We start from the raw sequence: 26,518 nt of genomic DNA on the forward strand, positions 1-26,518 counted from the left end.
GTCTTTGATTTTCCAAACAATCCTGAAGAGCTTAATTAGACCTTAATTTACACTCTGTAGGACGGTGGGTCTCCTGGAGCTGAGCTGAAGACATTCCCTTTAATGTTGTCCTAGTGTTCACATAACCAAGAAAAAAACCTTTTGTAATTATTCAGAAATAATGTTTTCAGAACTTAATTGGAACGTTAGGAAAACGTTCTAAGAACATATTTTTTGTTAGCTGGGTCTAAAGCTCATTGCTAAAAAAAAGAAAAAAACGTTGTGTTGCGCAAATGGAATGCTATAGATGAAAGTTGCTTTTGTTATCACACTTCAGTATGGGCTATGAGATCAGTCAATGAGCCAAGAGAGAGACATTCTCAAAGAAATCTAATAAGGTCATCTGCTTGTTTGCCCATGCGTTTTAATACACCAGCTTTACGTATCTTCAGCGTTTTTGTCATCTATGTTTTTCACACCCACCTCATTCAATACTTCTGTTCTGTGATAATATCAGTACCAATCTTCTTTTTTGCTTCATACTTCTAGAATCTAGAATAACTCATACTGATTAATTACTCATTCATCAGGTTGTTTATAAAGAATAACTGCAATGAAAACAACTCCACGGCCATAACTAAAGAGCAGTACATAACAATAATAATGTGACAATCATAGGAGACAAACATGTATGTGGCAATTAAATTATATGCTATTCTATTCATAACATTTCTCCTGGGATCCACTTGGATGCTGTTCAATTATTATTCCTATAATAGAGATAGATACAAACTAAAATATAATCTGGGTCAAATGTCATTTTATCCCATCATTTCTCGTTTAGCATTCACTTGTAGGAGAGTGATGGAGAGACGCTCAAATGCAAGTACCTCATCTTAGCGCAATGATAGCTTTTCAAGCAGTGGTCTCAGGTTCAGTTTTGGCCAAATGATTTGTTCATTACAGCGTATGTGTTTTTCTCTGTCTTCAAGGTTTGAGATCAATTTCCTGTGTGACCGCGATGACAGAATAGCCTTCCATTTAAACCCACGGTTCACTGAATCAGATATCATCTGCAACTCCTACATGGCCAACCACTGGGGGCAGGAGGAGAGATGCAGCAGCTTCCCCCTCGGGATAGAAGAGCCTTTCCAGGTGATAAAGCATCATGAGCACATTTTTATTGACAAAGTATCATGAGCAGCAGGAATTATGTTTGATTATGAGTGAAGATGATTTAGTCAGCATTGACTCCTTGTCTCTCAACAGATTGAAATTTACTCTGACAATGATAACTTCCATGTTTACATTGACGAAACCAAGGTGATGCAGTATAAACACCGTGTGGAAGACCTGAAGACCATCACGAAAGTACAAGTGGTGAATGATGTCAATATCTCCTCTTTAGAAATGACCAAAAAGCATTTTTACTAAGTGGTGGGCTGGAAGGCCAAGCAGATGATTCATTTGGAGTGAACCTTGTGTTTGTTTATGGTGGGTTATTGTTTTTAGCATATCTGTTTACACACCTTTCAATACTCATAATTATCCTCTTGGGTTAATTATCCTCTGTAAAGGTGTGATTATTAGTATTGACATGCCTTACCTTGACTACATATTCATATGAATCTGTGAATAAATGGGATGTTTGAAAAGATTCCTGAAGGACTCATCTGGGTGACTAAGAATTTCTGTTTTTCCACAAAATCAATGTCAAAAATAGATTCTGCAAATCCATCTGGGTTGCTTATGATAAAAACATCCTAAGAAAATACAAAAAATATGCTCATGTAACGCTAGCGGCTGCAGTCTTTAGCCTCCTCATTAGTGCGTCCGCCTCCCATGCCGGAGACCCACTCGGAACAAGAACAAGGTGTAGCGGTGAGGACCCGTGAGAGAGGGGTTACATTGGTGCCGTGACCCGGATGGGAGTGAGGTTTAGGGGGGTGAGTGTAACGGAGGCAAACGAGTAGGTGCTGTGCAGGTAAACCTCACTCCCCTGATCTCAAGAGACGCACTAGCGATTGAAGCTAACGGCTGCAGTCTTTAGCCTCCTCGTTAGTGCGTCCACCTCCCATGCCGGAGACCCGGGTTCAAGTCCCACTCAGAACAAGGTGTGGTGGTGAGGACTTGGGAGAGATGGGTTATACTCATACAAATAAATATACTTCATTAATACATATGATATGAACATACATTTCATTGAGAAACAACAAAACATCAGCAGTCTTGTTCTACTGTGACATCACATGTATTCTCAAAGAACCCAAAATATGTTGTCTTTGCACGGAAGCATTTTACTGTAGCATGAATGTTTAAAATGATACAAAGAACACATATGACATTTAGTCAAACTGACTTAAAACTCTTAGTACTTAAACCAATTTTCCAATATAAAACATACTTATAATGAATACAAATATGTATACCATATGTAGAAACTGTAAAAATTACAAATAAATAAAATATGACTGGTTATGATATGGTTATGACTTTAACCATATTTTCTCTCTTTAAAGTTATATATATATAAAAATACATATTTTACATATACAAAATACATATACAAAAAATACATATTTTTTATACATTACACTTTACCTTCAAAATTTGGGATCAGTAAGTTTTTTGGGGGGTCAGAAATGTCACTGAAAGAAATCACTTAGCCTATGCTCGCCAGGACTGCATTTATTTGATCAAAAATTCAGTAAAGACAGTAAAATTGTGAAATATTATTACAATCTAAAATAACTTTTATATTTGAATGTATTTTAAAATTCAGTTTATTCCTGTGATGTTAAAGCTGAATTTTCAGCATCATTATGCCAGTCTTCAGTGTCACATGATTCTTTAGAAATCATTCTAATATGCCGATTTACTGCTCACCTAAACAGTTCTTGTTATTATCAATGTTGAAATATATGTTGATGTTTTTTTCAGGATTATCTGATAAATAGAAAGTTAAAATATAAATATTTTGTAACATTATAAATGTGTTCACTTTCACTTTTGATCAATTTAATGCATCCTTGCTAATTAAAAAAGAAAAGGGAAAAAATCTTACTGACCCCAAACTTTTGAACAGTAGTAAACAAGTGGTCAAAATCTTTCTTTAATCAATGATAATGCACTGTGTTCTCATTTTTTGGCAGAGACTGCATGACGTCAAAGACTGGAGAGTGCTGATCTGTAGCCTAACAGCGGCATGCTACATATAGATCAAGCAAAGTGCTTTAACAAAGTACATTACATCATAAAGGCACCACATAATATATTATATAGAGAGTGAAAGGCCATTAATAGCTGATAATAGACTGTTTTATTGCAGGTTCCCATTGTGACAGCTTACCCCACACAATGTGACAAAGTAAATGTCTGTGCAAAATAAACTTTCAATAGCATTTATGCAGCTAAGACTTCAAGCTGTGCCTAAATGAAAAAAATAAACCTACCCTGAGAAATATTAAGTAAAAAACAGTGTCTCCTGTGGCTGTGACTTTGCACTCTGTGCTTGATGCTGCAGTGTTCTGTGTCTTAAGAGCAGTGTGTTGTCACAGTTTGTTTTAAGTCTTCAAAGCAGGGTTTGCTTGTGTGGGCTTTTTTTTCCACTCATGCTCATTAAGTTTGGACCGGTGGATCGCACATGTGCTGATCAATACCATCACTCTGAATTAAGCTATTGACTCGAGCTCTATATTGATCAAGCTGTTTGGTGTGCTAACTGTGCTTGTTTTTGTTTTTAGGCATTTTTGTGCTTTTAATGTACTTTTGGTTCTATATAAGGTGAACATTTTATTATTATTAATTATTATTACTATTGTTTAATTGAATGATGCAGCTGATCATGTGATGATCTCATGGCGGCACCCATGATGTGGCGACCCGTTCCATGTAGAATAAAACAGACTGTCTTCATCTCATGCGAATATACAGTAGTAGAGTATCAAAAGTGCTGTTCGTTTCGTTATGTGTACAACTTTTTTTTAGTTAAGCATTGGTGAGTAGCCTACCGCTTTAATTCTGCAGCCACTACACCTCGGTGTGTGCGGAGCGAAGAGGTGAATGAGAAAACTGTTCCCATCACATCAGAGACACGCATCAGCTTCGCCAGCAGAGTCGTGTGAGCCGCATCCGCAGACGCTCATTCTTCCCATCAGCTGGAGATGAAGCAGAAGCACATTGAACCCAGTCCGTCCTCTGACTGCACATTACGCGCGCGCACCTGCTACTCCACACATATCGTCGGTATGTATTAATATTTCTCTATTATTACTTTCTATCTTGCGTCGTTTTGATGCAGTTTAGGCTATACTGTTCATTCAATAATTACTCTAATGCATGACAGAAAGAAATAAGGAGAAAGTGACTTATCTTACAGAGACCAATGCGTAATATGTCAGAGGAAAACTGCTTAGAAACTACTGGATTTTCGACACAGTATGTATTACACGCAATTTATTCATTTTAAGCAGCTAGATAAGATATGAGATTTATTGTGGCTCCCGATGCTTCATTCCTGAGAGTTTGCCTATAGGCACGGTTTAATCTTACTTGAAGAAAAATAAGCATGCGATATTAAAAGACGGAGTTATTTGTTACTTATCAGTACTAGCCTGTGCTGAGAGTTCATTTTAATTATCTGCGAAGTCCAATAACACAAATGCCTGTTTTCTCTAGTGGTTTTGTTTGTTGGTTTCAAAAACCTAGTTCAAACAGTCTGAAATGAGAATAATTTTGCAAAATGGTGCCCTTAAGGACCATCACACAATATCACACACTATTTATTCTGCACTATTTATTCTGAAATTTAATCTTGCACGACAAATGACAAGATTATGGAGAAAAATGAAAATGTAATATAATGTAAAAGAGAAAGATATTTGTGATATTTATCATTAATCAGGCGCTGGATTTTAAGGATTACAGTTTAGTCAGTGCAATTACTTGGATTTCATGTTATCTTGTAATTTAATTTCCCTCCTAATGTGTGTCATGTTTCCGTAGAGGGCGGTTGGCTAAATGATGGATTTCATTACCTTACTCGTTTTGGCTGAAGATGAAGATGCCTTGAGCTTTAGTAATCAACTCTGAGATGTCTGAAGCAGCCTTTGGATTCCAACCACCACATATCAAAACATCACAAATATCCCCTGAACCTTTAGGGGAAACAAAAGGAATATGAATTTCACTGCTGGCTTGCTGAAAAAAGAGCTTCTGCTCTCAAACGCCTTGCTGTCCTTGAATGCCTCTTTCCCCGGTGCCGAGGACTTCGCAAATGATGTTTTCCTCCACCAGAGTGGAGAGCTGGAGAGACTGCTGCTGCTGACAATCAAAGAGCCCACCACTATCGCTCTCACCGTCATGTATTCATTATCATTTGTGGTGGGTTTCATTGGAAATCTCATGGCCATTCGAATGCTCACCTGCCAGAAGAGTAAGAGGATGCAGAGCATCAGTGCCACCCGGAGTTTACTCATCAACTTGGCGGTGTGTGATCTAATGGTGGTTTGCATTTGCATGCCCATCACGCTTGGCCACACCATTTACACTGCATGGGTGTACGGAGACCTCCTGTGCCGGGCTGTTCCCTTCATCCAGGCCGTGTCCGTGTCGGCAAGTGTCCTCAGCCTGACCGTCATCAGCGTCAACAGATACTACAGCGTTCACAGCCCGCTGAATTCCCTCTCGTACTTCACCCAAAAGAAGATCTGTATCACCATTGTGTGCGTTTGGATCCTGTCCTCGGCCATTTGCGCACCTTTGCTCTTTATGATCAAGCTGGACGAGATCCACTTAATCGACATCGTCGTGCCGATCTGCAGAGAGCTTTGGCCACAAGCGAGACTCAAGCAGGTCTACAATGTGCTCCTTTTTGTTGCTCTCTACTGCATCCCCGTGACCTTCAACCTAATCATCAGCTTTCTGACAGGCAGGAAGCTCTGGAGGGCTTCTCAACATTTCGCCGACTTCGATCCACACAGCCAGGCCGTCCACGCTTCACGTCTGAAGATGCGCAAGAAGATTGCCAAGGTGGTGGTCACTTTGGTTCTCTTATTCGCCATCTCCTGGCTCCCGCTTTACGTTGCAGACATCCTGATTGACCGCGAGGTTCATCCACCTCACTGGGTTCTGCAGACTCGGCCTTTCACGCAGTGGCTGGGTCTCACTAACTCCAGCCTCAATCCCATCTGCTATTGTTTCTTGGGCGATTTATACCGCTCTGCCAGAGCAGTCAGGTCCAGGTATCATCAGAGAATGCTTTCCGTCCTTCGATCCTCCGGCTCTTTTAAACTGTCCAGTTTGCTTTCTCTCAAAAAGCAGGAATCTGGCCGGCGACAAGGTGCCGTGAGCCAGGCGTCGGTGGAGACTCTTTCTGATTGGTGTTCCAACAACAGCCAAATGGTGTCTCTCCAAAGCCTCTCAGAGAAGATAGTGTCTACAAGCAATCCTGAGTTATCGAACTTGTAGTCAAGGTGCATATTACCGAAAAGTACGCAAGGCACTTATAGGGATAGTTCACCCAAAAACATATTTTGTGTTCCATAGAAGAAAAGAAATGACATGAGATAGAGAATTTTCATTTTTGGGTGAACAATCTCTTTTAGATCATTTGCCTTGTAGTACGGTCAAAAAGCATGTGATTCTGATGTTTTGATGCAGCATAAGCATAGTTCGTATTCGTAACTAACCATCCACAGTTACAATGCATCGTCACTTATATTTTACATGATTAGAAGTTGCTTGATGTAAAGTAGGACTTCCTGTAAATACAGGACAGTTTTGTATAGACATCACTGACACAGATTGTACATAAATGCCCAATTAAGGCCTGTTCACACCGACAAATGTTTGCATGCGAAAATTCAGCGCTATAACTTTTTTAATTTGAATGAACAGCTGTTCAGACCAACGCAAACATTTGCATGCCATCAATGCAATGGAATTTTTTTACGGGGAGATGTTCTAATCTATTTTCTGTTGGACAGCAAAGAAAACAGGCCAACCAATGAGATTCACACTTTTGGTCACATGCCCAGAGCCGCTGCTGTTATATGAAACTACTACTCTCATCTCTGTTCTCTTGAATTTGGTGTTTGATAAACACCATAGCGAATACATGTCATGTGTCGGAAATGTAAAGTTGTGCAGCACTGCTTTGTGTAATGAAGAAACCAAGGTATTAACATTTTTTTCTATAAGCAAGTTAATTTGCCTGCCTGCTCTTTTTTACTCATTGGCCTGAACAGACAAATCACATGTGAAAACAGGACCAAATTTTCTTAGAGAACATTTGTGTTAGTACGGACAGGCCTTTACTTGCCACCAAAAAGCAGGAGAGATGTATTTTAAATCGGGGGTTTTCAAACTGGGGGCCCCACAAAGGCTCCGCAGAAAAAAAGATTTTACATAATATATAATTTCAAATTTAACTTAACATACTAATTAAACATGTTTAACACAATAATCTTAAACACATTTACTGAATTGGATATTCTAAGTTTCATTCTGCTTTCTAATTTTTCTTCTATTGACAGCTTAAGTAAAAACAAATTTGCATTTTGTGGAAATATATGTTTATTACTAAGTAGCCATCTCTCTTTCCTTATGATCTGCATAAGTTAAATACTAGTTTATATTTGTATCTTTCTAAAGAGTTTCTCTTTGCCACCATTGCCTTTAACTTAAATGTTGCTGTAAAGGCAAAATTAGGTAGTGTATAAAGCTGCTATGAAAAATGTTATTTATTGTGAAAAGCACTACTGTAATTGAAAATAAAAATAAATAAAAATAAAAAGTTTCAGGTTATGCATCTAACTGTACTTTAATACTGGTTAGAAAAGAAAAGTGAAGTGAATATCTTCTAGATATTTAATCATTTGCTTTGGCTTAAGTGCAATGACAATATAAAAGTCAGTTATTTCATATTTTATTAATTATTCTATTATCTGTTATTTCACACATTTAATATTTTTCTCATTCAGTGTAAATATGTCAAATTAAGAATACATGCCATTATGTTTTAGGAAAGGGGTCCCTCACAATCATCATATTGGGGTCCTTGATTTAAAAGGTTTGAAAACCCGTTTTAAATTATGGTGGATGCAAACAAAAAATAAATAGAAAAATTACTAATTGTAATGTGTTTTAAATCGATTTTCCATACTATCTCAATAAACATATAAACGTGTGCATTTGCATTCATACAAAATCCTACTTGTTCAAGATTTTCAAGAGTGCATGAATGAAATGAAGTTCAGACAGAATGTATAGGTTCTAAATGCCTTGTGGAGATTCATAGCAATTCGATTTAATTAAATGTACTATGCTTGATTGTGAATAATCATCTGTACTTGCTTTCTTCAGTAGAAACCAACGTGAATAGAATCAGATCGTTTGATGGGAATAGAGCCACACTCCGAAGAATATAAGAATATAATTTACCACATGAAATACAAACATAATCATCGCCTCTTCATTTCTGGCTTTCTGAGATTGAGTTTTGACAGTTTTGATAAAAAAAATGTACAAAACAGAATTGATTTAAAAAATATATGTTTAAAAAAATCTCCGCATATTTTGTTCATTCTGAGGAAATCTGAATGACAGTGGGAACGCTACAATACAGTAACAAAACAGTTTACATGAAATATTCATAGTCATGAATCCTCGTCTCAGCAAGAGCTCCATCTATGTCTTCCACAGATATGTGATTACCACTAGCATTGCCCTTCATATTCATGCTAATTCTGATTATCAACTGTCAAATAACTCAACATGCAGAATAGAGCTTGATTAGCCTATAAGTATTTCACTTTAGTAAGAACGAGTGACTACTGAGAGCAGATATTGGAAGCTGATGAATAGTAATTCTGTTCAGGAGAGATACAGACCGCAGCAGTTATTAGCCCGAGCTAAGTAGCACGTATTTCACGAGATGAGGTGTAACAGAAAATACAAGGAGCACTTCTTCAATAAAAGAAGACGAAAAAAACAGAATTAGTGAATGTCTTGGAGAGATGGCAGATGTTATCATCCCTCTAGTTGCACTGGCATTAAATATAAGCTTATAATCTGAGACGTTCTGTATAAAGTGATATTTTATATTTACCATAAAGAATTTTAAGAATAAAACTGTTGCTTTCATCAAACTTAAGTGATGACAAATTAATTGCTTTGTTATTTTAGTACAATTAAAAAACAACCAACTTTAAATTAAATTAAATTCATAGTCCAGGTCTACAGTGAGATCCACGTCATAATGAAGAGTTACAAAACATGTTAATGCTTTTATCTTCAATAATATACCATACGTTTACTGAATGTCTTGCTGGTGGGGTTTTTTTTCCATTGAAAAATAAAAAAAGTTTTAAACAAAGAAATAGTTATAGGACATAAAATGAATTCAGAATTTCATATTCCAGGTCACTAATGAAAGAAGCATATGTGTGACACTGATTGTGTTACTCTTTATTCAGACGGTCACATGTTCTTCTTCCACTGAAGCTCACGATGCTCGATGGATCATTTCAAATCATGCTGGAGAGCATCATCATCAGATCAGGTTTGATCATCAAGTTCATGCAGCTTGAGTGCTTCTACATTGTAAATATATATACATATATATATTGGTCTGTCACTGAACAGATAATTTCAGACCCCTGTGTATTAATAAAGAGATGATTCTCACAACTGCTTCTACTTGGAAGTTTTCGGTAACACTTTAAAATAAGGTGTCATTTGTTAACATTAGTTATTTATGTGTTAACGAACTAACAATGAGCAATACATTTGTTACAGTATTTGTTAATCTTTGTTAATGTCAGTTAATGTAGATACAGTTATTCATTCTTAGTTCATGTTAATTCACAGTGCATTAACTAATGTTAACAAATACAACTTTTGATTTTAATAATGTATTAGTAAATACTGAAATTAACATTAACTAAGATAAATGCTGTAGAAGTATTGTTCATGTTTAGTTCATGTTAACCAGTACAGTTAACAACTGTGTGAACCTAATGAACCTTATTGTAAAGTGTTACCAAGTTTTCCACGATGTCGGAACATGGCTGCAGGGATTTGCTCTCATCAGTGCTCTGATGTGCAGACCAATAAAAGTTCCTCCAAGATAAGTTAAATTATTGTGCAATATTTTTATAGTGTTACAACCCACTCAACCTACTATTACCTTAGTACATAATTCAGGAATAACAACTTTAAAGAACTTTCTGTAGCAAATGAATATGGGAACATTATATGAAAATTTAAGATAAATAGCACAAAAAATGTATACAGTACCATTCAAAAGTTTGAGGTCAGTATGATTCTTTAATGTTTTTTGAAAGTCTCTTATGCTTATCAAAGCTGCATTTATTTGATTAAAATTTAGTAAAAAAAATTTAAAAAAAAAAAACAGTGATATTGTGAATTATTATATTGTAAAAGTTAGATTTTTCAAATTTGTAAATAAAATAGATAATTGGAGTAGGTTTTACAAGAACCTAATAATCTTACTTAAGAATTTCATGTTTAATTAAATGTTCTTTGTAATTATTTGTGAAATTTAGCCATTCCTGAGTGAAAATTGTTTGTATTGTAAATTGTACATCATTGAGTGTACAATTTAAAATAACTGTTGTCTATTGTAAAACATCATTTTAAAATGTAATTTATTCCTGTGATGGAGTCATTACTCCAGTTGTATAACACGCTACTTTAAAAATCATTGCTATGCTGATTTGCTGCTCAAGAAACATTTCTTATTATTATCAATGTTGAAAACAGTTGTGCTGCTTAATAGTTTTGTCAAAACCGTGATACCCTTTTTTTGTGCATGATAACCTTTTTTATTTTTATTTTTTTATAAACATACATTTATTAAAAAAAATTAAAAAAAATATTCCACCATTTCTACAAATGACTTAAGCTAAAATACATCAAGCATCTTTCTTAGAATCTAAGTAAATGTATTGGACAAAGCCATGTCCCATCATTATGAGAATAAGGGGAACACAGAGGAAGAGAGCATAATGGGTGTCTCTTGAGCCTCCAATCTTTACCCTCCTAAACACTGTGATCATCATTATCATGTGAACTCCATTGATCCAACCTGCAACAGTCAGTTCAGTGGTTTCCAGTGATTTCCAGTAACAGATCCTACTCCTTCACAGTGCAAAAGTCACTTCTATGATTCATGTTAACCTTGGCTCCACCATTGGTTCCATTGCCATTAACCCCAGCAGGATGAGTCTGTGAATAAATACAGACAGTCACACATCATCCAACCAATTCTATCTGTGACATTCCCTTCACTACCACTAATTTCCTAGGATAAATCCTAGATACCTGTCAGCAGAGTGAGAGCACGTCCTATGACTTCATCAGCAGTGCACGAGTGCGGGTTGAACACACTCATGATGATCTGACCACCCGCTTCCCCCAAAAACATCCATGATAAACAATGCCATAACACTCGAAAATATCCAACATACAGGCCATTAGTACCCATTTGTGTTCCAATGCAATTACAGGACATGATACTTTATACGCAAATGGTTTAGTATCAAATCCAACAGTGACATCAGAGGACACGGATTATATACGGCTAATACAAATACTCAAGAAGTGGATGCCTAGAGCTCCTTCGCTTTGATCCATTAGCTGTGCCGCATCATCTTGTGCCCACAAATTCTCTCAAGATGTCAAAGGGAAGACCAGAGGGAATATAAATCTACCAAGGATGGTTGCTGCAGAATATAGTTAAGATTGGCCTTTCGATGCATTAGGATGCAGTCAGGAGACAGATGACTTCATCATCAGTAAGGATGCCCAGTTGACCTGAATCTCCTGCCTGAATCACATCTAGAGTGATAAATCATCAAGTAATACAGTTTAAGTGCTATTGTCTCATATGTTTAGATCTTTAGATGAGCTCTTTATGATAACAGATAAATTAAACCTTTGCAGTTTCCAAGAAGGATGTCATGTGTCAAATGGACCATGTGTATAATCCATTTAGAGGTCTCACCATTCTTTGGGTCAAAGACAAATGACAGGGTCAGTAATGGAAAAAAAGGAAAAAGCCTCTAAAAGCTCGAAACTCATATGCCTAGAAATAGAAATATAATCTTTGTATTCATGTTGGTATATAAATATTTATATCATTTTTAAGAAAACATTACATTTGATCTGGTGTAACTTAGGTAAAACTAATAACTTTTTCATTTCAATACACCTTGAATATATATGTGGCTGTACACATCTTAATCATTATTTTCACAGACATTTTAAAATACTTTTTCCCAGGTATATGTCCATATGCACTGATCAGCCTTTAAAACCAACAGTCAGTTTTTGAATTTCATGTGTGGGAAGCAGGAAAAATGGGCAAGTGAAGAGATCTTTGACAAGGGCCAAATAGTGATGGCTAGATGAATGGGTCAGAGAATCTCCAAAAAGGCGAGTTTTGTGGAGTTTCCTGGTATCTAGCAGTTAGTATCTACAAAAAGTGGTGCAAGGAAAGACAGCTGGTGAACCGTCGAAAAGGCTCATAGGCATCCAAGGCTCACTGATGCTCGTGTGGAGCGAAGGCTTGCCCGTCTGGTCCGACCACACAGAAGAGCTACTGTAGCTCAAATTGCTGAAAAACTTCATGCTGTCCATGACAGAAAGGTGTCAGAATACACAGTGCATCACAGTTTGCTGCATTTAGGGCTGCATAGCCACAGACCAGTCAGAGTGCCCATGATGACCGCTGTCTACTGCTGAAAGTTGCTCTAATGGGCATGTGAGAGACAGAACTGGACTGTGGTGCAATGGAAGAAGGTGGCCTGGTCTGGATCGGTCCATGTGTGTCGATTACCTGGGGAAGAGATGGCAGCAGGATGCACTATGGCAGGAAGACAGGCAGGCGGAGGCAGTGTTATGCTCCGGGCAATGTTCTTCTGGGAAACCTTGGGTCCTGGAATTCATGTGGATGTTACTTTGACATGGCAATTGCAGTGGCCCCTTTCAGCAGGATAATGGTTTGGGAACATGACAAAGGGTTCAAGATGTTGCTTTGGCCTCCAAATTCCCCAGATCTCAATCCAATTGAGCATCTATGGGATGTGTTGGACCAACAAATCCATGGAGGTCCCACCTTGCGACTTGCAGGACGTAAAGGATCTGCCGCTAAGATACCAGATAACACAGGACATATTCAGAGGTCTTGTGGAGTCCATGCCCATTATGCCCCAAAAACATAACAAAAATAATTTCACATATAAAAAAATATGCTCACCATAGAAGAGGTGTATTCAAGTCATAGTATTTATAAAATTAATTTTAATGTATTAATGTAATTTTTAAATAGAGATCCAGACAAAAATCAGGGTCATGTCATTGACCCCTTTTCTGCAGACACAGTTTCAGCATTTTTTAGAAAGCCATTGCACCTCAGGCCATATGCCCAGACTGACATATTTTCAAAAACATGTTTACAGGACACTTATGTCCTGTGGAGACAGCAAAGTGACAACAACTCCATCCCTACGATGCCATCACCTCTTCTGCAGAGGGGCGGAAGCTTTAGCTTTAGTGATATGGCAGATGTGTGATGGCTTGCTTTACCCTCAGCTGTGATAGCATTCCATCAAGAGAAGAGAGAGAGGATGAGTGCAGCATGTAAACATCTGCAATCATCTCCCTGGGTTATGTCCCGGGGACATGCCAGCTGGCCTCTCAAAAAGAAAAAAATACTGACAGCAAGGTTGAAAGAAGGTTGTATGGAAGGTTGTACGGAAAGCCTTAGCTGTGCACACAGTCCCTTTATTTATGTGTATTTATGTGTTTGTGATATATTTGAATAATTGTATAACTAATAACAGCAGAACCCCAGTAAAGAGATTCATCCGAAAGGCAAATTTATTCGACAGGCTTATGAATATTCACATACTTATTTGCCCATATTTTAATTGAAAATACATCACAGCATGCTCAGGGCCTTCTGTGCCAGTTCTGAACATCTTTCCCTTCACTGGGAGTAAGGGGTCTAGCCCAACCCTTGAAAAGTGGCCCCATATCATTATCCATCTTTACAGTTGACACAATGCAGGCAGGTACCATTTTCCTGGCATCCACCAAACACAAACTTGTCCATCAGACTGCCAAACAGAGAAGTGTGATTCATCATTCCACAGAACAGGTTTCCACTGCTCCAGAGTCCAGTGGCGGTGTTCTTTACACCACTCCATCCAACGCTTGGCATTGTACTTGGTGAGACTTGCATGCAGTTCCTCGGCCATGAAAACATTCCATGACGCTCCCATCGCAAAGTTTTTGTGCTGATATTAATGCCAGTGGAAGTTTCTAACTCTCAGCTATGAAATCAGCAGAGTGTTGGTGCCTCATGCGCCTCAGCACTCTGTGACCACACTCTGTGACTTTGCGTAGTCTTCTGCTTCATGGCTGAGTTGATGCTGTTCCTAAATGGAAATTTCACAAGATGACTTATTGCTTAATTCTGATTTAAAGAGCTGAATTCAATAATTAAGAGGTGTGTCCCAATACTTTTGTCCATATAGTGTATAAGGGAGAATATAGTTATATAGTTCTGAGAACATTTTATTTTTTTACTTTTGAAATTTTTCCTCCACTAACACCAGTTAAAATTAAACTTGTTGTGAGATTAACATTTGCTGGGCCCTTTTCAGCCGATCTAATTCAATCAGAGAGGAGTACATCGGTTGACACCACTGATTTCATTGTAAAGTGAAAAAACGTGATTGACCAGACTTTATGCCCTCAGTCCAAGCGACCTGTCGGCAGACCATTTTCATTAGCATTTCTCATTAAGAGTTCTGTTGAAAATGATCACTGTGACATTCACAGACACCACTGAAACATTGATGAAAAAGAGTGTGTCTACATTCATTAGAGTTAAAAAAAAAAAAAAGTCCCTGTAGTTCAGAGAAAAAAGGGAGAGCCAGGAAATCAATTAACAGATCTGATTCAATTAATAAAGCACAAAATACCGCCATACCATTTTGATGTTTAACAAATTAAAATGGCAATAATTTTGCAAAATCCTCATCGGGAATCTCATCTTTTATTTAACCTGAGAGGTCTATTTGATATTGGTGGGAGTGAAACATCTCTAACTGGTTTTGGTCTCAGGATCATGGTGTACGTTTACATTTTTGCTCGTTTTAATCCCAAATCATTTAATTATTTCCTATTTAATTCAAATGTGCTTTTGAGCATCTGCAGTGAATAATTAGTCAGATTCCCACAGACCAAAGCTGATTCATAAATAGCTCTGGAGGCCTAATTAATACACTAAAAAATGCTGGGTTGTTTCAACCCAACGTTGGGTCAAATATGGACTAACCCAGCTGTTGGGTTAAATTTTTGAATTAAAGTTTTAACCCAAAAGTTGGGTTAGTCCATATTTGACCCAAAGTTGGGTTGAAACAACCCAGCATTTTTTAGAGTGTAGGGTAAATATTGATTTTTAGACTATAAAATACAGCTTTTTTTAAGCAGGTAGCAGCCGTTTTTAATTCATCTTTTTGGTATAGCCTGTGGATGAAAACTATTAAATGAGTCATGCTGCATATTGCGTTGATCTTTTATTCCAAATATCTTTAGGGTCTATACCCTAAGATAGAATTGCAAACTACCTATACAGCTTTGCATACAAATCATCTATATTACACCTCGGATTATGATTAGAAATTCTGATTGCTGACAGTAACATTGTGTCATTCTTATTACTGCAAGTCCTTACAGTACAATTGCAAAATACAGCAAATATGGTGCTTACACCCCTTCATGATCCTGAGTGAGAATTTCTCATTTTACCAAGAGCCTAGAGCTAGAACAACTAACATCAGCAATATCCATCATAACATCCCTTCCGATTTTCATTGTAAGTTTTGCGGTGTTTGCGCACTTGCATAAATATGGAGCAAATCTGTGTAGGAATCAAGACAGACAAAAACCTGTCTTGTCTGAGTGTTACATGTAACCATGGAGGGTGATGTAAAGGAAAGAGCTCAGGCCATCTGTGACCGCTGCCCTCTGCGGTCCTCATGGCCACACTGTTCCACACACTGATCTTTCCTTACAGTCAGAGGAAGAAGCTTCCTGTCTGCTTCAGTACATTGGTAATACCTACAAGACAAAGGAACACAAAAAATACCAGCAAGTGATTCCTAACAACTGTTAAACACTCCTGTTTCCTTAATAGCCATATTATCCTAATCCTACAAGAATACATTGCATAGCCAGTTTATCAAAGGTAGTGGGGAATGTTTCATAAACATAATGTAAGACACTGCATGATCACATGACCACACTTTTAATGCCTAATGTAAGTTCTCAACATGTAGTGGACTTGTGTACTTTTATGCCATCTAGTGGTTAAGACCTGCCAACAATCCAATATTCTGTAGAAGGAACATATTTTCTATATTTTTTTCTTTGGGATGCACGATACCTATCAGCCTACATTACAGATGGTTTTTTTTGTATTTATCTGTATTGGGCTGATACTGGATATTTAACTGCACTCATTTCCCGTATTTCTGTATCCAAGAATCTAAGACTTAATATTTAAAATATATACATAAATAAATAAAAGTTCAAATTTAATCTTATTGCTAGAAATAGAAATGTAATTAAACATGACATTTTGACAGAAAAACTGAAATAGTATTTTCTATTTCAGTATTTTCTTGAAAATGTTCTCTAGTCAAATTTCTAGCATTTATTTTTCATTTATTTATTCTGATCTGAATTTAATTTTTACATGCATTCCTAATCTGTAATTTACAATGACATAAATATACACACACACACACATATATAAAGAGAGTCAGGATGACCATCAGCAAAGCTCTTTTACTGAATAAACACGGTTCTTTTAGAAATGAATAACATTACTGTAAAACAAATAAAGGGCAAAGAACAGTTTTACAGTGTTTGCACCATGCATTGAACTTTATTTAACTTTTATGTTTTGAAATTGATGCATTAAATAATACCATAATAAATAAAAGAAGAGCTCAAAGCTTAAAGGGAAAAAAGCAAACCAAACCAAATGTCAAGAACACATTGGCTAAGACCTGATTTAGTGTAACAAATATTTCCCTTTTGTTCTCAGCGTGATCTCCTGAAAATATTTCATGCAACTAAGAAATTCCTATGACTGAAAAGTACGGCAGGATAAAAAAAAACTTTTTTTCTTAATATTGGCATCAAAACAATCACAAAACAATATATCACCTTTCTTTGTATAACGTGGCACCAAATGTATACAAAACACAAGTTTGAAACAGAAATCAACAGTATAGGCAACTGCACACGTGTATTAAAACTTTTCCCATGTAACAGAACTTGTGGTTTATGAAATAAGAAAAGTTGGAACTGATCTGACAAATCTCAACAGCACAGCCAGAATTGTGGCTACAAATCTGATCTTTTCCATGATGCAATACATAAGCACTACTACACTTTCTTTTTAAGTAGGAGCTTTGATTGTTTTAACTGCAAGTCAAGAGACTTGCTTACAAAAATACTTTTTTTTGTGTAAACTTTTCTTCAAAGGCACTGCTACCGAATGGGCCCAACAGTGCGGTAATTCAGAATCATGGCTTCCTCTGAAATGGGACGTCCCGTTTCCTCTGGCCCGTCACTTCCACAACAATCATGCTACACTTTTGCTCCACAGTATTATTCCCTACTACAATATACAATCTAATCCACTTTCTTCCATCCTTTAATCTCTCACTGCCTTAAGAGATCAATTTTATACATGTGATCAAATGCGCAAAATGCGGCACAAAAACATGATGGAAAGTAAAAGAAACACTTTCTTGGTAAAGAAAATACTATAAAAATAACCCTAATAAACCATTAAATATTCATTTTGCACATGCCCATGTTCAACTTGCGACTAGAGGAACTATAAACAATACTGACGTTTGTGCTTTAACGGTCTAAAGCAATTACACCAAATAACTCTTGCTAAGCAAGAAAGAAATACCCTGTGCCTGCAATTATATTCCTAACAATATCCAAACAAGGCCATTATTTTACCCTCTAAATCTAACAGATTTTTTTTTTTAAATGGTAAATTTAGTTTGCTACAATATTCATGAGTGATGCATATTTATGAAGGACTGCAAGGCACACATGCTAACATCTATTGCATGCTGCAGATCAGAGGGCTCACCCAGTCCCTGCTACACACTAACAGAATAAAAGGATCAAAATGATGAAAGGCAAGATTTCCTTGACAAGAGCAGGCCATAATCTGAATTCTCCAGCCTCTATTACAAAGAAATATCCTTTTGATGACAGTTACTCCATTTACTCACTTCACTGCAGAACACTGGCAATTTTGTGCAATAAAGGACCATGAACTACTTTAAAAGGTTGAAAAAAATCCAAGTGTAAAAAAAAACCTTTCCATGGAGACATTGAGGTTTCTGTGTATTAAAAAAAAGAACAAGAAAAAATTAACAGACACATAAATGCTCCAACTTGGGCAGTGATCCCTTTATGATTTAAAATAAAAAACTGTAAAACTTTTTCTTGCATTTCAAAATACTATGTAGCTTTTTTTCCAAGGACAAAAGTGCCTTCACTTTTCACATTTAACTGTAAAAGGTTACAAAAATATTCTAAAATACTCTAATATGTGCACTTGCTAAATGTACAATACTTTTTTTTAATTATAACGTGATATTTTAGTTTGGTGGTTCTTGGAGTAAAACATACAACTATACAACTTGAAACTGAGGGACAAAAGTCTCTAGCTGGGATTATCACATCCATTCACATTATAAGAATAATACTAATGAGGTGACGAGTTTGTTTTTAAACACTGTTGAGCATATCAAAAAAATAAAATTATGCAGGCTTCTTTGAGTAGGTAACCATCAAAATGTCTCTCAAATTGTCCATGAGGTCTATACAAATAACAGTAACACATTTAGTGGGATACTGGGAAATGGACTGAGCAAATGTAACCTGTGTGCAAGGAATGTATATTCACTACAGTATTAGTTTCAATGCCAAACAAAAACCTAAAGGCTCTTTCACATGACTCAAATCAGCATTACCCCAATCACTGAACCACTTTTTGTGAAGCCTGAAACTATAGCATTACCCTCAGCACAGGGTAAACGTTAACACAACACTAACATTTCAAGTTTGTTGCACCATTTATCACTGATCTATTCAAAGTGCAGCCAGTGACACAGTCAGCAATGCATGCCATGCTTTCTCTTATCAGCCATCTTCACTTGTAGCATGTTTTTAGACAATTACCTGAGCTGTAAGATCATGGCAACGCTGACACTGGCTGACTGCATTAAACCCTTCTCTAGTGACTATCACGTGACGTAAAAGGCAGCAGACCAGGAAAAAATATCAAAATAACCACGTCCTTATAACGCTTTTAAAGAGTCCTCAAAATATAGATTCAGAAAAAAATACAAATAAAAATCGGGCACTGGTAAAACATCCACTATAATATTTGCGAATCACAAATACATGACATGTGGAAGAAAAAAAATAGATATCATGGCCACAAGGTAAAAAAATATATATATTTCCTCAACTACTTATATTTGTGGCCATGTTGTACTCATTCGTTCTCTCATTTTATTTAAATCATGGCCATGGTGTACTAATTCATTTTATTTTTGAATTGTGGCCACTTTGTACTAAATTATTCGCTCATTTTAATTTAGTCAAATCATGGCCAAGTTATATGAATTGGCCACAATTTAACGAGGGAACAACTTAGTACAACGTGGCAACAATTTAACTAAAATGAGGGAACAAATTAAGTTGTGAATACGAATTCTTCATTTTTTTTTTCTATTGATGTCATGTGTGGGACGCTGTACTTTTGAATAGCTGCCAATGGAGAAAGATGCTTTTTGGAAGCAGATGGTGCAATCACTGTATCTACCTACAGGACTTAAAGGGGTCATATGATGTGATTTCAGTTTTTCCTTTCTCTTTGGAGTGTTACAAGCTCTTGGTGCATAAAGAAGATCTGTAAAGTTGCAAAGACTAAAGTCTCAAATCCAAAGAGATATTCTTTATAAAAGTTAAGAGTCAGCAAATAATGTTCTTTTTAGCAACATCATATGACCCCTTTAACTGGACCATGCTAACTAGCCAAACATTGATCCTCAGGACGCGAGTCATGCGAAAGGGCGTTTATAAACAGCATCATGTGAAAGAGCCGCACATTAAGAACCAAGCAGCAGGAACTCCTATTGCCCTGTTTCTTCAGCTGTGAAAATCTTGTCAGCACCTCAGTAAAGTTGACAATCAGCGTATCACTCATGTAACAGCTTCTCTGGTTTAGAATATCCAAACAGTTTAAAGTCGGCCTCATAGAGCCTGTACAGCTCTTTTCTGAACTCCAATGGTATGTTGGCAAACCAGTCCTGCTCCCAACTGCTGACCGTTCGATTGCGATGACTTTGTGGGAACTCCACAACATTGTCTACGCGGAGAATCCGCAACAAATGCTCAGCGTCCTCATCCAAGGTCTCCAGCTTCCCCACGAAATCATAATTTATCTGGCAGGGATGGCACAGACGGTACATTTGTCTCCAGTGCTCGTTGAAAGGCATCTCTTTCTCAGTGTTAGGATCCAATAAATACTGAACGAAATTTGAGAAAGACGGTCGAATCCCAGTGGCAAAAGCGTCCACGACTGATGCCGGTGGATCCGAGTAATTGCTGAATTTTCTCAGCATGACAAGCGCAAATCTTTTGTAGAAGTCCTCGTTCTCTTGTTCGAATTTGTTGCGATAGGCAGAGATCAGTCGTACGAAAGGATCCCTGATGAACAAAAACTTGGTGTATTTCTTAAGCTTGATTTTCATGAGGTGCCGTGAGAACTTTCCATAGCGCTTCCAGAACTTGTTGAAGGTGAAGTGCAGGCTACTGTTATGGATGAGCTCCTGAGGAACATCTAGAGGGTCTTGGTAGGGCACGCCGTCCAATAACAGGCTCTCGCTCAGCACGATCATGATGCGCTTCCAGTTTGTGCAGGCCACCTTGGGAACGTAACAGTAAATAATCCCATGCCTGTCGTCCACGATGAGGTGATCCAATTCTTTATTGGGTATGTCATCAAAAGTCCTGTTCTTTCCGGGGAAGTCAAAATAACTTTTGTTACTGCACACATCTTGGATCAGCTGCTTTCTACTGTCCTGCCTTTGTTTTTTCTCAGGGTCAATTGGCGTCAGATGGATCTTCCACTCTCTTCTCGGGACAAATTTCTCCTCTGATTTCTCAGAGGACTGATTGTGGGCATCTCCAGGGGGTGGTTCTCCTCTCACCTGTTCCGTGGGGTCTGCGGTTCCTTCTAAAAACTGGTTGACAAAAGCTTCTATGTCCATCAAAAACGAGCTCTCTTTGTCTTCCTCTACTTTCTTTTCAGGGTCACGACGGCTCTGCGGAGAGAGGCGGGACGGATGGGGCCCAGAGATGGTTGTGTGCAGGTAAAAATTAGAGGCCCCCACATCATCCCAGTATATGATTATAAGAAGAATCATGAAGACGGCACCCACAATCATAAAAATGCGGAACAGTCTGGACTTTCCCATTTTGGTTGATTTTGACTGAGGAATTGCCATTCTCACATCAACTCCATTACACAATCGACAGCCCAGACTGCATTCATCATAGTCTGAAGTAGAGAAAAACAAATCAGAATAGGGAAGTCAAGAGTGTGTCAAACCTGTTTGTTTCAATGTTTTGCAATATTGTGGTTCTCTTTATGCGATAAAAAGTAACATTTCATATTCTCTTTATATGACACAGCATTTACATTTCTTTGTTATTGGTTAATCGTGATTGAGAGGTCAAATATTTTTGTATAATGACAGCAAAACTAAATATTTCACTGCTCACCATGACAACAGCGCTATTTTAATGTCATGATACATGTGTTAGTTAACGGCTGGAATACACTACACGACTTTTGCCCCAATTTACAGTCTTAAGTCAATGCTAGTTGCTTAAAGTCAGAGTCAGGCAGCAGATTTTGGGCAGTCGGAGTTGACAGGCTTCACAGAAAACTGCTTAGTGTATGATGAGCACAGACTCAAATTTGTTAGTTTCAAGCTATGATTCTGTCCAGTCGTTGGAGATCTAATTTGTCTGATATTTTTGAGCTGATTTTAGAACACACATTGTTTTCATTTGTTGTGCATCTTCTAGCAATGAGGAGCATGTTTCTGCGTGAGTCTGTTGTGTTCATAACAACTTGAAAGTCTGGTAGTGTGTGATCCTCAGTTGTTTAGTTTATGAGTGTATGATGTCAAGTGTTTTACAATCTGTTCAGATTTTTAAAAATGTGTACTGTATTTCAGCCTTGAACATAAAAGTAACATTTACCGATAAATAATATAATTAACATTGAACTGCAGTGTACTAGTGTTTACTTCACATGTCAGATCTTTTCTTCTTGGAAGCTTTAAGCTTTATTTCATGTCCATTTTTTGGCAAATATATCCGTCAGCTGTCTATTATCACAAAATAAATCCCTCTAGGGTTTTTTTGACCATAATAACCAGCTGACTGTACATTATCCCTTACATAACGCAGAGGGTGTTTGGTAACACTTTATAATAACTTTCATTAATAAATCATTAATAAACATTACATAATGCTTAACAGATCATTAGTTAATATATATTCACAGAAATACGAGAATGTGCTTGTTAATATTTACTAATGAATTAAATAAACATTAAATAATGATCTGTTAATCAATCAAGATGTAATGTAAATTAAAATGCTTACAAATGACATTAAACTTCAGTTCACATATTATCTAATGCACTTTTTTTAGATTTACAAAAGTACAAATGCAAAAAGGGTGTTTGGTATCATTGAGCGATCTGGGTGTTCAACAGAACATTGAACAATATAAGACTGATCCCACTTTATATTAGGTGTCTTTAACTACTACAGTATGTACTCATGTACAAATAATAATGATTGTTAGGTACAATGTACTTATTGTGTTCATGTTCTACTCCAAAACACTTTTGCTGCTACTGAGGTGTGAAAATGGTATGGTTAGATACAGGTTTGGTGGTATTGGTAGGTTTAAGAGTTGGTTAAGTGGTCAACGATGTACAGGAGTCAATTTAATTACTATAAGGGGACATGGTTCAAACTGTTTATATTACATTGATTTGATAAATGAATAAGTATTTTCTTAAACATGTATTTGTTCTCTCCTGTTGATGTATGATTCAAGGAATATCGTCTATTTAAAAATATAGTAAACTGAGTGTTGAGGCAATTAAAAACATGTTTTGCACCCAAATTACAATTACTTGTTGTTATGTCTTAACTAACTTAACTAACTACCCTTTACACAGACGTTATTACACTAGCTAAAACTCCAATGTCCATAAAAGTACTAAATGATTAATAGTAAAAGTTTATAAACATTTAAAATTGATGAATAGTTTCAACTTTAGCTTGGGTACTGTAAAAACATGAACAAATAATTAATAAATGATTAGTAAAGATGTGTAATTAGTGTGAATTCAGGTCATTTGGGACACTTTTTGCAATTGAGATAAAGTGTCATATGTACTAAATGATTAGTAAACGTTTAGAAACATCTACAAATAATGAATAGTTTCAACTTTAGATTGGGTACTGCAAAAACATGAACAAATAATTAATTAATTATTTGTAATATATATAGTTTAACAAGATTTGTTGGGATTTTATTTACATCAAATAATCTGCTAATCATTATCTAAATGTAAGTTTAATCATTAACATTAACATATTAACTAATGATCTATTAAGCATTATATGTTTTATATTTGTTAATGATTTATTAATGAAGATTTTAATCATTGTAAACCATCTGTCAAAATCATTTGTAGATTTATTTTAAATTGTATGATCATATGAATTGAAAGTTGAATGACATTTGTAAGCATTTCAGTTTACATTAAATAATGATCTGTTAATCGTTATGTAATGTTTAATAAGTTCATTAGCTAACATTAATAAGCACATTATCTCATATTTCTAGCTTTGTGAATATATATTATCTAATGATCAGTTAATCATTATGTAATGTTTATAAATTATTTATTAATGGAAGTTAATATAGTGTGTTACCAGGTGTTTTAGTTCAAACAGATTTATTTAGTTAAGTAATGCAATGCAACCCCTGACAAGGGTTATTTTGGGATCTCCTATCACCCTGAAGGAGTTTACAGGCTGCTTACCAAATATGAAATAGATATGATTATTATTCTTATACTTGTAGAAAGCGCAGAGACAGAATGTAAACACCGCTACACAAGAAACACAGTAATTTTCCACCTTTTATTACCGTATTGTTGAAACAGAAACGTTACATTCGCTTGGAACATTTGGCGTGTTACAAACCAAACGGCTGATAACGCACAGCTATTTTTTTTTTTTTTTTTGATAACGCACAGCTATTGGCTCGTTTTGTGACTGAATTATACCGTCACAGCACAACACAGTGATGTTGGCTACAAACAAAATATGCGTGCGTAGTAGCGTGGCGTAATAATTACTCAAAAACTGACATGAACGTTTACAAGCTGGGTTTTTCGATTTATGAGTATTTATACATCAATTATTATTCCGAAAACTCAAAATACACTGAGCAGCTACACATTTGCCACGCTCATTTCAAAGGCAAAAGCGAGCCGTCACATTCAGCTGGACACAATGCAGCTCTTTGACACCATCTCTGACTGTGGGAGGAAGCTGCAAACATTCGAGCTTATCCGCGAAAACTCCTCCTAAGCCATTCATCTATGCATACTTTCTACTATGCTGCTGATTTCGGTTAAACCGGGTGATCGTGTGTCCATTGGTTTTCATTGACAAAATGAAGATATGAAGTCAAATCTAGAGCAAGTGCAAAGACGCGCCTAACCACTTTTTGTTCCACGGGAAGTCATGAAGCTACTCATGCCTGTGATTTCAATGCTCGTCTGTGATTCGAGTACACGGAGTTAAAAGACTGCTGTGTTTAGTATATGATCGAAATGACACTGTAGCGTGTCTAAACACGGCTGTAACGATCATAGCCTCACCTCATCATCGCAGGAGTCTGGATTTCTCGGCAGGCAGACGGCGTCAGCTCAGCTGAGGAGGGATGTGCGCTCGGGGGTGTTGACACAGCAGCGCTTTAGTGCTCCGCGCAGATGTCGCGAGATTTCCAAGTGCACGCAAGGTTCTGCTGCTGAACCGTACAGTGATGGGTTTTGTCAGAGTATAGAGCACATTGTCTACCAGACCTCCATAATAACCGTTCTAAAAAGTACATTTTATAGAGCAAAAAGTCCACACGCTGAAAGAATAACGAGTATCACTTAGAAAAATGCCATAATAGTTTTATGCCAAAATGCAACAGTTTGGAACCGCTATATCACAATATTCAAATGCCATGTTCTGTTATTAACATACGCAACAATATGTGAATTCTAACATCAAATAGAGCTAATGGGACCATTTAAATTAAAAAGTGAAGGAATTTAATTCTCTATTAGCCGATAGACCAGTGGTTCTAAAATATGGAACCAGGACACACTATTGGGGCTCATAAATCTTCCAGAGAGGGATGACTTAAAATTATCTAAAGACCAAACGAGGAAAAAAAATAAGTTGTGTTAAAAATCAAGATGTAAGGTGACATTATTCTTCAGAGATTTTTATATATATATATATATATATAATGAAAAAGTTTATGCTTTTTATATAATAAAAAGTGTAGACATGTATCTTTACACAAAAATATTAAATAAATGAAAACATTGCAATCAGATGTTGCATAATTTCTTAACTCAAAAATCATCTATTATGATCTTCAATTAATCAGGGATTTAAATTACGTATTCAGATTATAAATGAATGAATTAAACAACTTGCTCAAGAGAATCAAATGCTAAATATATTTAAATGTAACTGACAATAAATGTTAGTGATCAATAAGGAATCCATTCAAAATGTCAAGCACAACCTGAATGTCGCATAATACTAAATATTTAACATCCATCTACGGGTGCATCTCAATAAATTAGAATGTCGTGGAAAAGTTCATTTATTTCAGTAATTCAACTCAAATTGTGAAATTGGCATGTCACCATATTCTAATTTGTTGAGATAGTGAATTGGTGGGTTTTTGTTAAATGTGAGCCAAAATCATCACAATTAAAAGAACCAAAGACTTAAACTATTTCAGTTTGTGTGCATTGAATTTATTTAATACACAAGTTTCACAATTTGAGTTAATTACTGAAATAAATGAACTTTTCCACGACATTCTAATTTATTGAGATGCACCTGTATATTTACTTTGGAATTTCCCAAAATCCCTGATTTTTACAATGCAAAAGCTTTATATTATTCCTGTCCAAAATACACTAGGACCAGGGGTAGGCAAGTTCGGTCCTAGAGAGCCGCAGTCCTGCAGAGTCCAGCTCCAACCCTGAAAAAAAAAAAC

General features: G+C 36.5%; 3 protein-coding genes across 3 annotated transcripts; 2 read left to right on the forward strand and 1 right to left on the reverse strand.

Moving 5' to 3' along the window:
* Positions 1–948: 948 nt before the first annotated feature.
* Positions 949–1,806, forward strand: LOC107674583 (grifin-like). Its single transcript, XM_016468594.1, has 2 exons — positions 949–1,134; positions 1,249–1,806. The coding sequence occupies exons 1-2, from the start codon at positions 949–951 to the stop codon at positions 1,411–1,413; spliced, it is 351 nt and encodes a 116-aa protein (XP_016324080.1). The 3' UTR covers positions 1,414–1,806.
* Positions 1,807–4,114: 2,308 nt separating this feature from the next.
* On the forward strand, positions 4,115–6,501 carry LOC107674625 (neuropeptide FF receptor 2-like). Its single transcript, XM_016468650.1, has 2 exons — positions 4,115–4,224; positions 4,984–6,501. Exon 2 carries the CDS (start codon positions 5,158–5,160, stop codon positions 6,445–6,447), a length of 1,290 nt encoding a protein of 429 aa, XP_016324136.1. The 5' UTR covers positions 4,115–4,224; positions 4,984–5,157; the 3' UTR covers positions 6,448–6,501.
* Positions 6,502–20,105: 13,604 nt separating this feature from the next.
* LOC107674724 (carbohydrate sulfotransferase 12-like) lies at positions 20,106–25,172 on the reverse strand. The gene is made up of 2 exons (XM_016468817.1): positions 25,110–25,172; positions 20,106–21,685 (listed from the first exon to the last, which is right to left on the reverse strand). Exon 2 carries the CDS (start codon positions 21,630–21,632, stop codon positions 20,322–20,324), a length of 1,311 nt encoding a protein of 436 aa, XP_016324303.1. The 5' UTR covers positions 21,633–21,685; positions 25,110–25,172; the 3' UTR covers positions 20,106–20,321.
* Between the last annotated feature and the right edge of the window lie 1,346 nt (positions 25,173–26,518).

This window comes from Sinocyclocheilus anshuiensis, unplaced genomic scaffold, assembly GCF_001515605.1.
Source record: "Sinocyclocheilus anshuiensis isolate Anshui unplaced genomic scaffold, SAMN03320099.WGS_v1.1 scaffold152, whole genome shotgun sequence".
Lineage (NCBI taxonomy): Eukaryota > Metazoa > Chordata > Actinopteri > Cypriniformes > Cyprinidae > Sinocyclocheilus > Sinocyclocheilus anshuiensis.

Excerpts from the sequence above, each read along its gene's own strand:
- LOC107674583 (XM_016468594.1), top strand. The coding sequence starts at position 949 with ATGTGTTTTTCTCTGTCTTCAAGGTTTGAGATCAATTTCCTGTGTGAC. Across the intron at positions 1,135-1,248 it reads GGATAGAAGAGCCTTTCCAG|ATTGAAATTTACTCTGACAA; the intron begins GTGATAAAGCAT and ends GTCTCTCAACAG.
- LOC107674625 (XM_016468650.1), top strand. The coding sequence starts at position 5,158 with ATGAATTTCACTGCTGGCTTGCTGAAAAAAGAGCTTCTGCTCTCAAAC.
- LOC107674724 (XM_016468817.1), bottom strand. The coding sequence starts at position 21,632 with ATGGCAATTCCTCAGTCAAAATCAACCAAAATGGGAAAGTCCAGACTG.